The 17,535-nt window shown below is 40.3% G+C and overlaps 1 protein-coding gene across 1 annotated transcript in view; it reads left to right on the forward strand.

Annotated features, from left to right (window-relative positions):
- Nucleotides 1-12,368, forward strand: part of LOC117513470 — a 63,994-nt gene extending 51,626 nt beyond the window's left edge. Inside the window, exons 17-24 of the mRNA XM_034173651.1 lie at nt 14-161; nt 255-373; nt 2,665-2,743; nt 2,856-2,990; nt 11,106-11,180; nt 11,276-11,478; nt 11,567-11,781; nt 11,986-12,368. Of these exons, the coding sequence (XP_034029542.1) occupies nt 14-161; nt 255-373; nt 2,665-2,743; nt 2,856-2,990; nt 11,106-11,180; nt 11,276-11,478; nt 11,567-11,781; nt 11,986-12,352 (1,341 nt within the window). The 3' untranslated portion in view covers nt 12,353-12,368. The remainder of the gene's footprint in view (nt 1-13; nt 162-254; nt 374-2,664; nt 2,744-2,855; nt 2,991-11,105; nt 11,181-11,275; nt 11,479-11,566; nt 11,782-11,985) is intronic.
- Nucleotides 12,369-17,535: the final 5,167 nt, after the last annotated feature.

A 17,535-nucleotide genomic window follows, 5' to 3' on the forward strand; every position in this document is an offset into this window, starting at 1 on the left:
CCTCTTGTTGTAGCTCACCATCTCAGACAGAGAACCTGTTAAACTGTGCGGGTCAACGAGTCCGGGTCTAATTGTCACAAACTCCAGCACTGTCACGCTGAAGTACCACAATGATGAAGGAGGCTTGAGTCATGGCTGGAGCCTAGACTACACCACACACAGTGAGGGGGAGGGGGGCACTTTGAAATAAGCCAATGAGCAGCTGAAGTGGGCTGGTGGTACGCATTTGATGTTTGAGCTTTTTGTCCATTCAGGGGTGAAGTGTCCGTCTCCTGGTGATGTGGACAGAGGCAGGGTGACTCCTCTCCTCTCTGAATTCTACTATAGAGATTATATCTTTGTGCGCTGTGACCAAGGATACAAGCTGATGATGGTTTGCTTAAAAGTTCCTCTGTTGGTTGAACTATGCAGCACACAATACTAACAGAATTAGAATCCTGCACAATTTTTGGTTATGCAAAGCTTTATCTGACGAGAACCAACAAAACTCAACGCTACAAACAGCCAGGAGTGGATCAATACACGGGTTTTCCTGGGCTGAAGATCAGGGACCCCATGTAACTTGGGGCCACACATTTGTTTCTCCACAAAAATATCATGGAATAACACAAATAATATAAATGTTAGCAATTACTAACATAATGCTGTCCCATTTTGTGAAGTGAGTCACCTGAGCACACTACAAAATTTTTATCTCTAAAATTAAAAAGTTTTTGATTCTTATCTGAAAAAGTATTTAATTTCCTTTAACAGGAAGTGCTGTTTGCAATATTTTATTGTGACTCAATTTGTCCTACATTTTGTGACTAGTGTGGTTCAGGAGTCCATGTTGAGTTTAAGGCATCCCTGCAGCCCATTATCCACAATTTCCCTAGATTACTTCTAGGCCATAATGGATCTCTTTATACAGAACCTGTGTTCTGACCCAATTTAACAACCACACTAAGAGATTCACCGACTGTGATCTTAGCAGAACTTCATCACATTCAAAAAAATGACCTACAATTCAATTTGTTTTATTTAAATAGTGCTAAATCACAACAAAGCTGCCCCAAGGTGCTTCACGGGTAAGGTCTAAGCTTACCAACCAACCAACCCCCCCCCCCCCATGAGTAAGCCTATAGGTGACAGTGGTAAGGAAAACTCCCTCTAGCAGTCTTGAAGAAGAATCCTCAAGCAGACCAGACTCAGAAGGGTGACTCACTGTATTTGGGGTTTTCACGTATCCCATAATCCCTTGCGCCCCAGAGAGTCGCTGCAGTCAAAACAACATAGAGAATCCACATGATGACAACTGTAAATGAATATTGTACTACAAAATTGTAATTTTTATGCTTTTCGTCATGTTAATAAGAGACTGCTGCATGATACACTGAAAACTTGTTAAAACAATTATTACGAATAATCCGTGTCTGCTACGTTTTAATCTGCGTGGAATTTAATAAACGCAAACCGAATTTCAGACATATTATACATATTACTCTGGAACAAACAGGACAAACAGTGTTGTAAAGAACAATAAACAAGACTTTAAAGAGCAAACTTCAGTTTCCCTCAGAATGACATGATCAGGAAGCGAGCATAGCTCACAGCAGCTCCCATTGAAAATAACAGAAAGACAGCCTGTGATTCTCCCATGTTTACATAAAACAAACGCAATAACAACGTCTATAAACCCAGAGAATATATTCACAAGAGTTTTAGGCACAATATTAAAAATAGTTTTATGTTGCGATGTTAATGGTGTTGTCCGTGTGCAGCGGTTAGAGTGCAGCGTGATCAGAGCGTCTCAATGCATTTTTCAGTGTTACTGCGATCTCACAGCGCGGCGACCTCTCCGAGGTTTTGCAGGATTTGAAACCTGAAAAGCCTCAATAGGCCATTCCAACAGTTGCAAAGTTACAAGCAGTCACCAAAAAAAGAAAAAAAGTGCGTGATGGTGCAGATCCATCTTAAGGCATACAACTGTAATTCATATTTTAAACTGAGATTATAAAATGAAATGATTAGACCATCTGCTCATTATATTTTCTTGCTTAATCTTAATTAAATCTGGCCCATGCCTGGACCTACACATTTGAATTTCACATTTGTTCAAGTAACACCCTCATTTCATGGTTGACCTGTTGGGTACCCGTTTGGTGCAGGACTCTATATAGTAGGGTTGGGACGACTAATGATAATCATTAGTCGACTAGTCGGGTACCATTAGTCATTGACTAGTCTGCAACTAAATTTGACAATGAATAAATTCAGTCAGTTTCGAGTCTTCATGGTGAAACTCAAATCTGACATTTATTTTAACAAATATAAGCACAAAATTGTTAGCATGACGGCAAGAGCTGCATTCATTTACTAAGCATAGATGACCCGTTTGAGCTAATTCACCTGCCGAGGTTCACACACTTTCTTCATTGAGTGAAAGGAGTAGTGGCAGCTGCAGCAGGTCTATTCTTTAAGGGTTAAATTAACTTAATAAATGGCTTTCGACTAGTCAACTAATAAAAAAATTGTCGACTAGTCGGACGTTAGCTTGTGGTAGTCGACTATTACGACTAGTCATCCCATCCCTACTATAGAGTGACCACTTGTTTACTGTTCATTCTGTTTATTAGCAAAGCATTTGAGTGCCATCTAACTGACTGCTGTCCTTCTGTCTGTCAGAATGGAGAGGAAATGAGCAGTTTTTCTGCCATGTGCCAAAGCAACGGACAATGGCACCTCCCTCTCCCAGAATGCCACAGTATGCTCAAGTTTAGACATAAAACATTGGAAAACACATTAAGACTTCTTGTTCTTATGAGCTAAAAAATGTTCGGTGTCTCACCTGCAAAATCTTTTTTGTGTTTTTGCAGTAATTGATTGCGGAGAACCGCAGCCGTTGCTAAATGGCGGCGTGACTTTCATCTCTGGTGTTGAAAATCAGTACCAGTCTGTCATTCAATATCACTGCAATGAACCCTTTTACCATCTTCCTGGTGGAGTAAATGGTGAGATAATCACAAGGGAATACATAAAATTTAACTCTTTGAAATAGACACACATTTTATGCTAAACTTTATGGGGCGCATACAGTTTCAGTTTGCCTTTACTTTTCTTCCCATAGCAAACAGCCACTGGTTTCCATTGGTATTCAAAGTGGAAATTGATTCTGAATTTTGCACACTCGTGAACTCGTGAAACACTGAGACAGTGTAGCATTATGGAAGTGTGATACTGCTAATTTAAAAAGTCACTTCACCCTATGCAAAATGAAGGGAATGGGCCAATTGGTAGGGCGAATGGAGAGTACTGTGATTGGGCCTTAATCATGTCACTGTTATTTCAACAAATCTAATTTAAGCCTCTGAAGGTGAAATTTCCTGTGAGACTTGTTGCAAGTTTTCATTGGTAGGTTTTTGTCTCATAATTAGAAGGTTCTTGGTTCAAAGAACTGAGGCCTTTGTCTATGTGCATGTAATGCCTGGTTAGTTAGCCCTACAAGTATTTGGGTAATGACATTTTTTACATTTAATGTCTTTACAAAACCACAATGGAATTGAAATGAAACACTGAAAATGTCCATAAGGTGCCATATATCACCTTTAATTCATGGATTTACGAAAAAAAAAAAAAAAAAGCACATTAACAATTTAGGCAAAATAGCCATTTTATAGTTCTTACTTCCATTTCCGAGCCCATAACTAATTGGACAAACTAAACGTAAGTATTATTACTAATGCAACTCATCATTTATACAGCCAGTTTCCTTTAGATAAGTCTGCGGATGGACACATGAACATTTCCAAACCACTGAATATGTCTTGGACCTCATTTACATAAGTAATAATAATAAAAAACAAAACCACAAATGCACACACACACACACCCAACAGTATGGTACAGGGATCACCAACCCTGTTCCTGGAGGGCACCTGCCCGGCATGTTTTCCATGTCTACCTACTCAAGTCAGACCTGATTTTTAAAAAATTGGTATTTTCCAGCTCTCGATTGGCTGAGAACACCTGATAGAGTTAATTGACTGGGAGTGGAACAGTGAGAGTTCAATCAATCAATCAACTTTTTTTTTATATAGCGCCAAATCACAACAAACAGTTGCCCCAAGGCGCTTTATATTGTAAGGCAAGGCCATACAATAATTCTGAAAAACCCCAACGGTCAAAACGACCCCCTGTGAGCAAGCACTTGGCTACAGTGGGAAGGAAAAAACTCCCTTTTAACAGGAAGAAACCTCCAGCAGAACCAGGCTCAGGGAGGGGCAGTCTTCTGCTGAGACTGGTAGGGGCTGAGGGAAAGAACCAGGAAAAAGACATGCTGTGGAGGGGGGCAGAGATCGATCACTAATGATTAAATGCGGAGTGATGCATACAGAGCAAAAAGAGAAAGAAACAGTGCATCATGGGAACCCCCCCACAGTCTACGTCTAAAGCAGCATAACCAAGGGATAGTCCAGGGTCACCTGATCCAGCCCTAACTATAAGCCTTAGCGAAAAGGAAAGTTTTAAGCCTAATCTTAAAAGTAGAGAGGGTATCTGTCTCCCTGATCTGAATTGGGAGCTGGTTCCACAGGAGAGGAGCCTGAAAGCTGAAGGCTCTGCCTCCCATTCTACTCTTACAAACCCTAGGAACTACAAGTAAGCCTGCAGTCTGAGAGCGAAGCGCTCTAATGGGTTAATATGGTACTACGAGGTCCCTAAGATAAGATGGGACCTGATTATTCAAAACCTTATAAGTAAGAAGAAGAATTTTAAATTCTATTCTAGAATTAACAGGAAGCCAATGAAGAGAGGCCAACACGGGTGAGATATGCTCTCTCCTGCTAGTCCCCGTCAGTACTCTAGCTGCAGCATTTTGAATTAACTGAAGGCTTTTTAGGGAACTTTTAGGACAACCTGATAATAATGAATTACAATAGTCCAGCCTAGAGGAAATAAATGCATGAATTAGTTTTTCAGCATCACTCTGAGACAAGACCTTTCTGATTTTAGAGATATTGCGTAAATGCAAAAAGGCAGTCCTACATATTTGTTTAATATGCGCTTTGAATGACATATCCTGATCAAAAATGACTCCAAGATTTCTCACAGTATTACTAGAGGTCAGGGAAATGCCATCCAGAGTAAAGATCTGGTTAGACACCATGCTTCTAAGATTTGTGGGGCCAAGTACAATAACTTCAGTTTTATCTGAGTTTAAAAGCAGGAAATTAGAGGTCATCCATGTCTTTATGTCTGTAAGACAATCCTGCAGTTTAGCTAATTGGTGTGTGTCCTCTGGCTTCATGGATAGATAAAGCTGGGTATCATCTGCGTAACAATGAAAATTTAAGCAATACCGTCTAATAATACTGCCTAAGGGAAGCATGTATAAAGTGAATAAAATTGGTCCTAGCACAGAACCTTGTGGAACTCCATAATTAACTTTAGTCTGTGAAGAAGATTCCCCATTTACATGAACAAACTGTAATCTATTAGACAAATATGCTTCAAACCACCGCAGCGCAGTGCCTTTAATACCTATGACATGCTCTAATCTCTGTAATAAAATTTTATGGTCAACAGTATCAAAAGCAGCACTGAGGTCCAACAGAACAAGCACAGAGATAAGTCCACTGTCCGAAGCCATAAGAAGATCATTTGTAACCTTCACTAATGCTGTTTCTGTACTATGATGAATTCTAAAACCTGACTGAACCTCTTCAAATAGACCATTCCTCTGCAGGTGATCAGTTAGCTGTTTTACAACTACCCTCTCAAGAATCTTTGAGAGAAAAGGAAGGTTGGAGATTGGCCTATAATTAGCTAAGATAGCTGGGTCAAGTGATGGCTTTTTAAGTAATGGTTTAATTACTGCCACCTTAAAAGCCTGTGGTACATAGCCAACTAACAAAGATAAGTTGATCATATTTAAGATTGAAGCATTAAATAATGGTAGGACTTCCTTGAGCAGCCTGGCAGGAATGGGGTCTAATAAACATGTTGATGGTTTGGATGAAGTAACTAATGAAAATAACTCAGACAGAACAATCGGAGAGAAAGAGTCTAACCAAATACCGGCATCACTGAAAGCAGCCAAAGATAACGATACATCTTTGGGATGGTTATGAGTAATTTTTTTTCTAATAGTCAAAATTTTGTTAGCAAAGAAAGTCATGAAGTCATTACTAGTTAAAGTTAATGGAATACTCAGCTCAATAGAGCTCTGACTCTTTGTCAGCCTGGCTACAGTGCTGAAAAGAAACCTGGGGTTGTTCTTATTTTCTTCAATTAGTGATGAGTAGAAAGATGTCCTAGCTTTACAGAGGGCTTTTTTATAGAGCAACAAACTCTTTTTCCAGGCTAAGTGAAGATCTTCTAAATTAGTGAGACGCCATTTCCTCTCCAACTTACGGGTTATCTGCTTTAAGCTACGAGTTTGTGAGTTATACCACGGAGTCAGACACTTCTGATTTAAAGCTCTCTTTTTCAGAGGAGCTACAGCATCCAAAGTTGTCTTCAATGAGGATGTAAAACTATTGACGAGATACTCTAACTCCCTTACAGAGTTTAGGTAGCTACTCTGCTCTGTGTTGGTATATGACATTAGAGAACATAAAGAAGGAATCATATCCTTAAACCTAGTTACAGCGCTTTCTGAAAGACTTCTAGTGTAATGAAACTTATTCCCCACTGCAGGGTAGTCCATCAGGGTAAATGTAAATGTTATTAAAAAATGATCAGACAGAAGGGAGTTTTCAGGGAATACTGTTAAGTCTTCTATTTCCATACCATAAGTCAAAACAAGATCTAAGATATGATTAAAGTGGTGGGTGGACTCATTTACTTTTTGAGCAAAGCCAATAGAGTCTAATAATAGATTAAATGCAGTGTTGAGGCTGTCATTCTCAGCATCTGTGTGGATGTTAAAATCGCCCACTATAAGTATCTTATCTGAGCTAAGCACTAAGTCAGACAGAAGGTCTGAAAATTCACAGAGAAACTCACAGTAACGACCAGGTGGACGATAGATAATAACAAATAAAACTGGTTTTTGGGACTTCAAATTTGGATGGAAAAGACTAAGAGACAAGCTTTCAAATGAATTAAAGCTCTGTCTAGGTTTTTGATTAATTAATAAGCTGGAATGGAAGATTGCTGCTAATCCTCCGCCCCGGCCCGTACTACGAGCATTCTGACAGTTAGTGTGACTCGGGGGTGTTGACTCATTCAAACTAACATATTCATCCTGCTGTAACCAGGTTTCTGTTAGGCAGAATAAATCAATACGTTGATCAATTATTATATCATTTACCAACAGGGACTTAGAAGAGAGAGACCTAATGTTTAATAGACCACATTTAACTGTTTTAGTCTGTGGTGCAGTTGAAGGTGCTATATTATTTTTTCTTTTTGAATTTTTTTGCTTAAATAGATTTTTGCTGGTTATTGGTGGTCTGGGAGCAGGCACTGTCTCTACGGGGATGGGGTAATGAGGGGATGGCAGGGGGAGAGAAGCTGCAGAGAGGTGTATAAGACCACAGCTCTGCCTCCTGGTCCCAACCCTGGACAGTCACAGTTTGGAGGATCCAAGAAAATTGGCCAGATTTCTAGAAATGAGAGCTGCTCCATCTAAAGTGGGATGGATGCCGTCTCTCCTAACAAGACCAGGTTTTCCCCAGAAGCTTTGCCAATTATCTATGAAGCCCACCTCATTTTTTGGACACCACTCAGACAGCCAGCAATTCAAGGAGAACATGCGGCTAAACATGTCACTCCCGGTCTGATTGGGGAGGGGCCCAGAGAAAACTACAGAGTCCGACATTGTTTTTGCAAAGTTACACACCGATTTAATGTTAATTTTAGTGACCTCCGATTGGCGTAACCGAGTGTCATTACTGCCGACTGTGAATTACAATCTTACCAAATTTACGCTTAGCCTTAGCCAGCAGTTTCAAATTTCCTTCAATGTCGCCTGCTCTGGCCCCCGGAAGACAATTGACAATGGTTGCTGGTGTCGCTAACTTCACATTTCTCAAAACAGAGTCGCCAATAACCACAGTTTGATCCTCGGCGAGTGTATCGTCGAGTGGGGAAAAACGGTTAGAGATGTGAACGGGTTGACGGTGTACACGGGGCTTCTGTTTAGGGCTACGCTTCCTCCTCACAGTCACCCAGTCAGCCTGCTTTCCCGACTGCACGGGATCTGCCAGGGGGGAACTAACGGCGGCTAAGCCACCTTGGTCCGCACTGACTACAGGGGCCTGGCTAGCTGTAGAATTTTCCACGGTGCGGAGCCGAGTCTCCAATTCGCCCAGCCTGGCCTCCAAAGCTATGAATAAGCTGCACTTATTACAAGTACCGTTACTGCTAAAGGAGGCCGAGGAACAACTAAACATTTCACAACCAGAGCAGAAAAGTGCAGGAGAGACAGGAGAAGCCGCCATGCTAAATCGGCTAAGAGCTAGTAGCTGCGCAACCTAGCGGATTCCTAAAAACACGCAAAGTGAATAATGTGTAAATAATTTAGAGGTGATTCAGCAGAAGGAGTGCTTTAGTTAAGGCACCAGACAGGCCATGAAGCAGCACAGGTAACGCACGGCAACAGCGAACGCACGACAACGGTGCAAAAATAAAATAAAAATCCACTAGACAGGCTGTGGAGCAGCACAGATAATGCACGACAACAGTGCTAAAAAATAAAATAAAAATCCACTGGACAGGCTGTGGAGCAGCACAGGTAACTCACGACAACGGTGCTAAAATAAAATAAAAATCCACTAGACAGGCTGTGGAGCAGCACAGGTAACGCACGACAACAGTGCTAAAAAATTAAATAAAAATAAAAACGAAAGCGTTAGCAAGCTAGTTAGCTTGCCAACGCTGATGAAAGTTAGCTGATAAAAGTGCTCCGTCGCGATGTTTCGACCGTTAGAGGTCTTCTTTAGGCGTTGGAGCACGGTGAAAAAGTAAAAAAAAAAGTAAAAAATTAAAAAAGTCTTGAAAAAGACTGAGTTACAAAACATTCAAGGTAGGTGCCCTCCAGGAATAAAGTTGGTGGTAAATCTGTCTGGAGTAGGCAGATGGCAGCCACCAAAACACCCACGCAGCTTTGAATGAAATCTAGGCTTCTGTGGCAGTGACTGGAGAAATTTCACGTCTTTTTTTTATTTTGAATTTTTTTTTTTTAAGAAAATACTTTCCTGTTACTCCACACCATGAAGCTGTGTAATGGGTTATGTTTGCACTACATGCACAATTTATACAATTACAGTCACAGAAGCCTTTAATGGTTTTGGACTTGTCATGATTGTCTTGGTGGCCTTCCTCACTACCCTTCTCCTTGCATGGTCACTCAGTTTTTGAGAATGGCCTCCTCCACACAGACTTGCCATACAGTACCATAATGTTTTTTCTTAATGATTGATGTAATTTAAGTCTAAGACATGTTCAGTGACTTGGACATGTTCATGTGTCCATTCCCCAACTTATCTCAATAAAACTGGCTGTAAAAGTAATGATTTGTATGAACAACAATCCTTGGCACTATAAGCAGAGGGGTCATGTATGAAAAAGACTAATTCTTAAATGGTTAATAGAATATTGTTGTTAATGACTTTGAAGTAAAGCTGAACATCTCCACAAGAAGCATATTGAGATTGTTTGATTTCAGTGCAATTGTGGTAGTGCCAAAAATGATAAACGTTCCGTCCTGTCCAAATACTTATGGACCTGCCTGTACACACTTAGCTGTAAATGATTTCAAAGTACTCTCTTTGGTGTACAAAATACACTTTCATATGTCATGAAGTAACACTGTCAGTGTGAGAAAGTTACTGTTATTTAGTTAATGTTTTCACACTTTTGAATCTTGAACATGGATTCAGTCAGACTTATAAACTCTGGAATATTATTATCCTTGACATGAGAGTTGAATTAACACTGAATAATTTACTGAGCACGGTGCAATAAGTGGTCTAAACATCACGTGCTTCATGGTGAAATACAAATCTCTGGTAGAAGAGATTTTCAAACACGAATGGAAACCAAGAGATGACTGGAATGAGAGAAAAAGACATACGTCAGCTACGATGTACAATCAGTGCAGCAGCTAAGAGAATATTTAGAGCAAAATCATGCAAACGGTGATACAAGCACCAAAGTTGGCACAAATACTCCTTAGACATTACTCTTTTGAAAAAAACGATTGGCCACTTGAATTTTCAATAGGCGGCGAGGTACGGGTCAATTGAAGAATTACACAGGGGTCAAAATTAAAAATGCTCAAGTCATTTTGAAAACTACACCACATTATTTGTCTGATCATAAAGAGTCCAAAAAGGTATAGTTTGGATGATCTATGACTGAAAGATCAGGAGTTATGGGGTAAAAACAGCACAAATGGTGACAAAGGTCAGTTTCAGTTTGTACAGGGGTCAAAAGTTAAAGTTGCTCCAATGTTGGTAAAAAATTATGCAGATTATTGGTTGAGTTAACAGGGTTTTAAAAAGGAATAGTTTGGACCATGTATCATGCTTAGTTATCATGTTATGGGGTAACATATGTTACATGTCAAAGAATCCAATGGATGTTGACCTTGTTTGACCTTTATTTGGAGACCAAACATTCAACACAATCAAAACTTTTCCATTTATTAATCCTATTAGCTCAACCAATAATTTGCATCACTTTTTACCAAAATTGAAGGAACTTTAACTTTTGACCCCTGTACAAACTGAAACTGACCTTTGTCACCATTTTTGCTGTTTTTACCCCATAACTCCTGATCATTCAGTCATAGATAGTCCAAACTATACCTTTTTGGAATCTTTATGATCAGACAAATAATGTGGTGTAGTTTCAAAATGATTTGAGCATTTTTAATTTTGACCCCTGTGTAATTCTTCAACTGACCCGTACCTGGCTGCCTATTGAAAATTCAAGTGGCCAGTTGGTTTTTTTCAAAAGAGTAATGTCTAAGGAATATTTCTGCCAACTTTGGTGCTTGTATCACCATTTGCACGATTGTTTCAGTTATCTGCTGCACTAAATCAGCTGTATCACTGATCAAACATTAAAAAGAAATCAATAAATGTTGAGTTATCGTTCTTCTTGTCTCTCCTCATCAGTTAGCTATACTTGTGAAGCAGACAGGAAGTGGAGATATATCCATGATGCTGCCGTCATTCCAATATGTGTACCAGGTATTGTTGAAAACGCTGCAATAATCAAGAGCCTTGATTGGTGTTACACATTTGCGTGTCTCTGCTTGTGTGAACCTCACTGTTGTGTCCTCCAGTGTGTGGAGAGCCTACAAATGACCTGCCAGCCTTTCAGAGGATCCTTGGAGGCAGCTCAGCTCCTGAAGGCACCATCCCCTGGCAGGTGCTACTGAACGCATTCAATCGGGGAGGCGGCATGGTGATTGCAGACAGATGGATTTTGACTGCAGCTCATGTTTTACAACAGAAAGGAGAACGTTCACCCATAGAAACAATAAAGGTGAATAACCCTGCTGTAGGTGTCTAACCTGTAATTTGTCCTTTGTGTTTTTTTTTACCCTGTTCCCTTTGATGTTGATGGTTTTCAGGTTTACGTGGGACTTACAGATGTTGCGGTCCTGAGGGTTCCACCTCTACCTGTCGCCTCAATCCACATTCACCCCAACTACCACAACCCCAACGACTTAGATTACAACAACGACATTGCCTTGATCAAACTGCAACACCCTCTTACGTTCAACTCAACTGTAATGCCAGTATGTCTACCTGCAGCAGGTGCCTCATATGTGACAGGCTTGATGGGGTAAAGAAACCGTTTCATATTAATATTATGAATCAATCTCATTATTAATGGGGTGGGGGGCTTCATGAATTCTTAATTTTTGCCGTTCTGTCATGTGAATCTGGTTAGCTTTTTTACAAAAGGAGCATTTCATTTGCTTTTTTTAAATTAGGTGTCAATAACTGTAATTACTGCATGTCTCATTTCGGTGGTTCTTCCTTTCAGGCTGGTGTCAGGCTTTGGTGTTACAAACGAAGATGGACAACAGATGCTTTCAAATAAGATGAAGTATGTCCGTGTACCTGTGGTGGACCAGCAGATATGCAGTGATTCAGTCAGTGCAGTGAAACAGCGAAGTCCGAACATACCAGGACTGACAGGGAACATGTTTTGCGCTGGAATGGCTGATGGTAAAAAGGATTCCTGCCAAGGTGACAGTGGGAGCCCATTTGCCATCTCGGAAAATGGCAGGTACTGGGCTGCGGGGATCGTCAGCTGGGGCATAGGGTGCGCACAGAGCGGCAGATATGGTGTTTATACCAGAGTTGTCAACTATCTGAACTGGATCGACAAAACCATGAATGAAAATTAAATCTAAAATACTTCAGGCACATTCAAGATCAACAACTTTATTGATTCCTAAAACGGCAATTCATCTGTTGACCAATCAAGAAAAATGATGTATTAAGAATAAAATCTGGTAAATGGAATCATTTTTCAGTGCTTGCTTGTGTTAGTATCACAACAGTTATGACAGATGACATGTCTTCTTATCATGGCTTTTTAAAAGGAACTATGACCATATACTTAAAAAGTACAGGAACATTTTTAATTCACTAGCACAGGTCTCACAGTGCATTGCAGTAGGGAATACATTCTTCAGACTTTGTGTTTCCTGAGGTTTGATTAAAGTTACACATTTCAGGACTGCTCCATGTCTTTTTGTGTTTCTTAGATGACCTATGTGTATTATTTCTAATTTGTAACATAAACAAACTTTAACCATCACTTAATATTTCTTTGTGTAGTAAACATTCACAGTAAATGTCAGAATAGTGTTCTATCATTACTTTGTACATACTGCAGGAATTAATAAATGCATCTTTCTTCATGATTTTAAAAGACAACTAGGTGGTCTTGGTGGCCAACTCATAGACATATACGTAGACGCCTCATAACTTGCTGCAACGTAATCCAGCGTCGCCGCCATATTGGATTGGTCTCTTCACTAATAGGCTCGCACCAGAATCAATGGAGAGTGATCAAATTTGCCGGTATTTTGTGCTGCTTATGTTTGCATTAACTGGCGCAGTACAGAAACCAGATTGCAAGGGGTTACCTTTCACAAATAAGATCGAACAATAATTTTGGTTATTTTACATTTTTCCTTACCACTGTTGCTCTGGGGGTTGGTAAGATTAGATCTTACTTGTGTGAAGCACCTTGAGGGAACTTTGTTGTGATTTGGCGCTATATAAATGAAAATAAATTTAAATTTGTAATATCATGTCATCATAACAAACGATACTTACGTGTATTACAGCAGGAACTGGTACTCTCTGGTTACTCTATTAGCTGTGTTTCCATCCAACTAGTATTGCAACTCAAGCAAATTTTCGTTAATGCGGTAAAAGGAAGAGTGCATTTGTGTGCATTTCCATCCACTTGTTATGCACTTTTGTTTCACAATTCTTTGGAATTGAGAACCATCATTTAATGCTTCAGTCATTTGTGGTGTGTATTTCACAAAGTAAGGCTGCACCACATTGCAAAATTAACTTGCGTTACAAGTTACAAGAGCAAGAAGCTCTTTTTCAAGGGTTTTAACTCTCCAGCCCCAGTTGCAAGCCTAACAAGGTAGTTTAAGACCCTGGAATGACCTGGAACTTTCTTTTCCTGGCCTTGAAAAAAATGTTTATCTTTGTAACAAAACCTGAAAGTACGTATTTTAATGTGTGACAGCATCCTGTATCGTAACTGAATCTCTGCTGTTTCTAACAAACCAAAATGTGGGAAAATTGGGTAAAAATCCGGGGCGTTACGGATTATTGTAGTTGGGGATACACCTTCCTCAATACAAATAAAGGGACTGGGGGCGCAACAGGGACCAATCCAAGATGGCGGCCACGTTGATATGTGTGCTCCAATAGGCAACGGCAGTCCATGAGGCGTCTACGTATATAATGTCTATGGGCCATCCAAACTGTAGGCTTGGGAAATGAAAGTGAGCAACAAGCTCATTTCAAGCATGTAAGATTATTCCCTGCAACGAGCAAAGACATGTCCAGTAGGTGGCAGCCAGGTCTATAGTGTTTTAGATGAAGAAAACAAACATTTTAACATTAGAAATAAAATCCACTGCTGTTACACATAAAGGTAACCAACTATCTGACTAACATTAACCACCCTCTAGTGCAGGGGTGGGCAACGAGGGCCGAGACACTGCAGGTTTTCCTTGCAACCAATCACCTCACCAGGTGGGTTGCTGATGAGCTTCTCCCCTGCACATAAACACCTGGTCATCAATGAAATCACCTGCTGAGACACCTGAACATAAATGAAATCACCTGTGAAGGTGACTGGTAGCAAGGAAAACCTGCAATGTCTCGGCCCTTTATGGCACACGATTGCCCACCCCTGCTCTAGTGGCTGAGGTGAGGTTTGCCAGTTTGCTATTAAAGGATAAATGTATTTTATCTTTTTTGACCCCAGTCATATCAAAACACCGTTAGCCTGTGAGGGCTCGACACACCTTGTTTTTTTTTTTTTTGTTGTTTTGTTTTTTTTATTAAATGCTAAACCAGAAAAGCTTTATGAACATGGGTTCATCTGTAGTCTAGTCTTCTGCAACTCACACTCCCATTATCTCTCTCCCTCTCTCACTGGTTGACAGCTCATCAATATCGAATAGGAACGGTGACTGAATCTGGTGCTTTGTGAGGTTAGATAGTAAAAACAGACCATCCTTCTTGCATGTACACAACAACCTAACTTCTTGAACATTTTGAATCATTTATGAACTGGATTTAAACACTGTAGATGAACTAGAAAATATTCACAAGTTTACAGAAACATTTTAAACAACTTTTGCAAAAGCAATCCCTTAGTTTTCTATGGAAAAGTCTTTTTTTTCTTTTTCTTCAATAGCTTCTATATAATGGGGCAGACAGATCCCAAATCAATGCACAATGTTTCTGTTATGTGGGGCCAATCAGACACATCTATGGTTAAAAGGTTTCCTTGCACCTTCTATTTTATAGTAATATTTCAAATAGGCCTTCCCACAGTTTTTCATCCAAACGTTCCCAGAACATTCTGGAAATATTTACCTATATTGACTGAATAAATGTGGATAAGTAAAGAAGGTGAAATTAGAAGTGATATCTTTTTAAAATGTTTTGTCAATTTTCTTTGACTATGCATGTGACCTTTTTAAAGTACTTGATGCTTCATTAAACACAAAACAGATATTGGCCTTCCCAACAGTGTTTCTCTTAAATGTTCCCAGAACATTCTGGTCATGTTACCTGTATATATATTTACTGAAGGAAGATGATACGAGAAGTGACAGCCTTGGAAAATGTTAGTAAAATTTCTGTCGACTATAAACAACATGTTTAACAATTCACGAAACAGGCTGTCTTGACAGCGTTTAATTCAAATGTTCAATTCAAATGTTCAAGTCAAATGTTCAATTCAAACGTTCAATTCAAGGTTTAATTCAAACATAAAGTGAACTAAAGGTATATTTCATCCAAACATTCCCAGAACATTCTGGTAATGTTACTTAAAATCATAGTCTAGTAGAAAGACGGTGAGACTATAAATGATATATTTGTCAAATTTCCCTCATGACTTGTCAATAATGTTAGGAAAACATTCTAGAAATGTTGTTGTATGGTTGGGGGTGCCTGGCTGCTTTTTGTTTCTGTCTTCTGTTTCTGTCTTTTGTTTTTCCTTCCAGGTGGCACGCGTTTAGGACTGAGTGGCTGTGTGGCTGAGTTATCAGGACCTCACCCTGATCACCTGAGGCTGATCATGTGCAGCTCGTCAGGACTCACAGCTGTGGTGCATCTACACGGATTGGAGCATGGTGGCATTTAAGTCTGGAGTACACAGTGTGTATTTGCCAGAGACTCGACCTTGTGACCAGACGGGTGAGATAGTCGTCTTGAGAGCCATCTCATCATTATGGATGCAGAGACCGTCCAGGTTTGATGCCATGGTCTGTGAAAGAGGAGGGGGTGAGGTCTCACGCTCGTCAGCACACTTCCTGAGGTACGTTAGGTTTTGTGACTAACATGAGTACAGTCAGTAAATGTGGTGTCCCTCACACCTTATTATATTGAGCTGTTATGTTAGTCGTTTGTTCAGCTTCCACTGCAGTGAAGAATGTGAACTGGGTGTTCCATGCCTGCAGGGTGGGAAGCTGATTAGTAATTAAGCCAGGAAGTGTTTGCTGTTTGTGTACACCTTTGAGTGGTCTCTCTGTGTGTGGAGTGTGGACTCACATGATGGTTTCTTCTTTCACAGACTCAGTTTGTCGCGGCCACCTGGGGGGTGTCGGCGGGGTCCTTGGGTCCGAACTGTTTCTGGCTCCGGAACGTTAGTGCTGCTGGGAGCACACCGTCATCTCCACCTCGCAGACCGCGCACTCATTTGCTGTATTTAGCACGTCACTGTTATGTCATTAAATTTTGTTATCCTTTGTTCCGTGCTCTGCTTATTTTATACTGGGTCCTTCAAACGCTGGTCGGTTCTCCGTCCTGCGTCCAACACATAACAAATGTTTCTAATAGCCATGACATTACCAAAACGTTATGTATGACCTGGAATGCCTTGTATCACTGTGGCTACATAGCACTTCACCTCACTATGCACATCAGTCCCTTCTTTTGTGTAGGTTTGTGGGCTTCCAGACAAAGCATCAGTGATGAGGAGGGTTTTTCCAGGCACATATTCAGTCATTGGTTTGTACCTTATGAGCCGCATTGAAAGACACTGACATCTCACAGGGATGTTGTCTAGGCTACGGTTGTTGATAAGTGGCACAAACGGCTGGTGATCTGTCTCAAGCCTGAACTTGTCCAAGCCACATAGCTACTTGTCAAACTTTTCACAGGCCCATACACCAGTTAGACACCCCTCTATCTGGGCATAGCATGTTTCAGCCTCAGGTAAGTTTGGATGACATTATCTTTACTTTGCTGCATTGGTACAGTGATTTGATGAATGTTTAACCTTTTTTTGAATAAAGAATTATGACTCAGCTCTTGTGTTCAATTTCAAAATGCATCGCTATATTTTTTTCTGTTAAATTTTGTTTCATGTAAGGGTGCATGCACGTCCACTCTGCACAACACTTACAAGACCACACTGCAACACTTTTTACTGTTAAAAACAAAAAAACAGTAAACAACTAGCAGCAGGGTTGCCGTTATCTGCCACAACTGTATGGTGGTGCAGCTTAGCTAAAATTTCCATAAAAATAGTTCATTTTGTGATAAAAGCATGGAATTAGGCACACATATTCTAAATTAACTAATGTCTGTTTGCAGATATGGACCATCCTGGAGCTGACCTCTAATGAGCTACAGCAGTCAATAAATAATTACACAGGGGTCAAAATTTAAAATGGACTGCATTTATATAGCGCTTTTCCATCTGCATCAGACGCTCAAAGCGCTTTACAATTATGCCTCACATTCACCCCAATGTCAGGGTGCTGCCATACAAGGTGCTCACTACACACCGGGAGCAATAGGGGATTAAAGG

This window comes from Thalassophryne amazonica, chromosome 7, assembly GCF_902500255.1.
Source record: "Thalassophryne amazonica chromosome 7, fThaAma1.1, whole genome shotgun sequence".
Lineage (NCBI taxonomy): Eukaryota > Metazoa > Chordata > Actinopteri > Batrachoidiformes > Batrachoididae > Thalassophryne > Thalassophryne amazonica.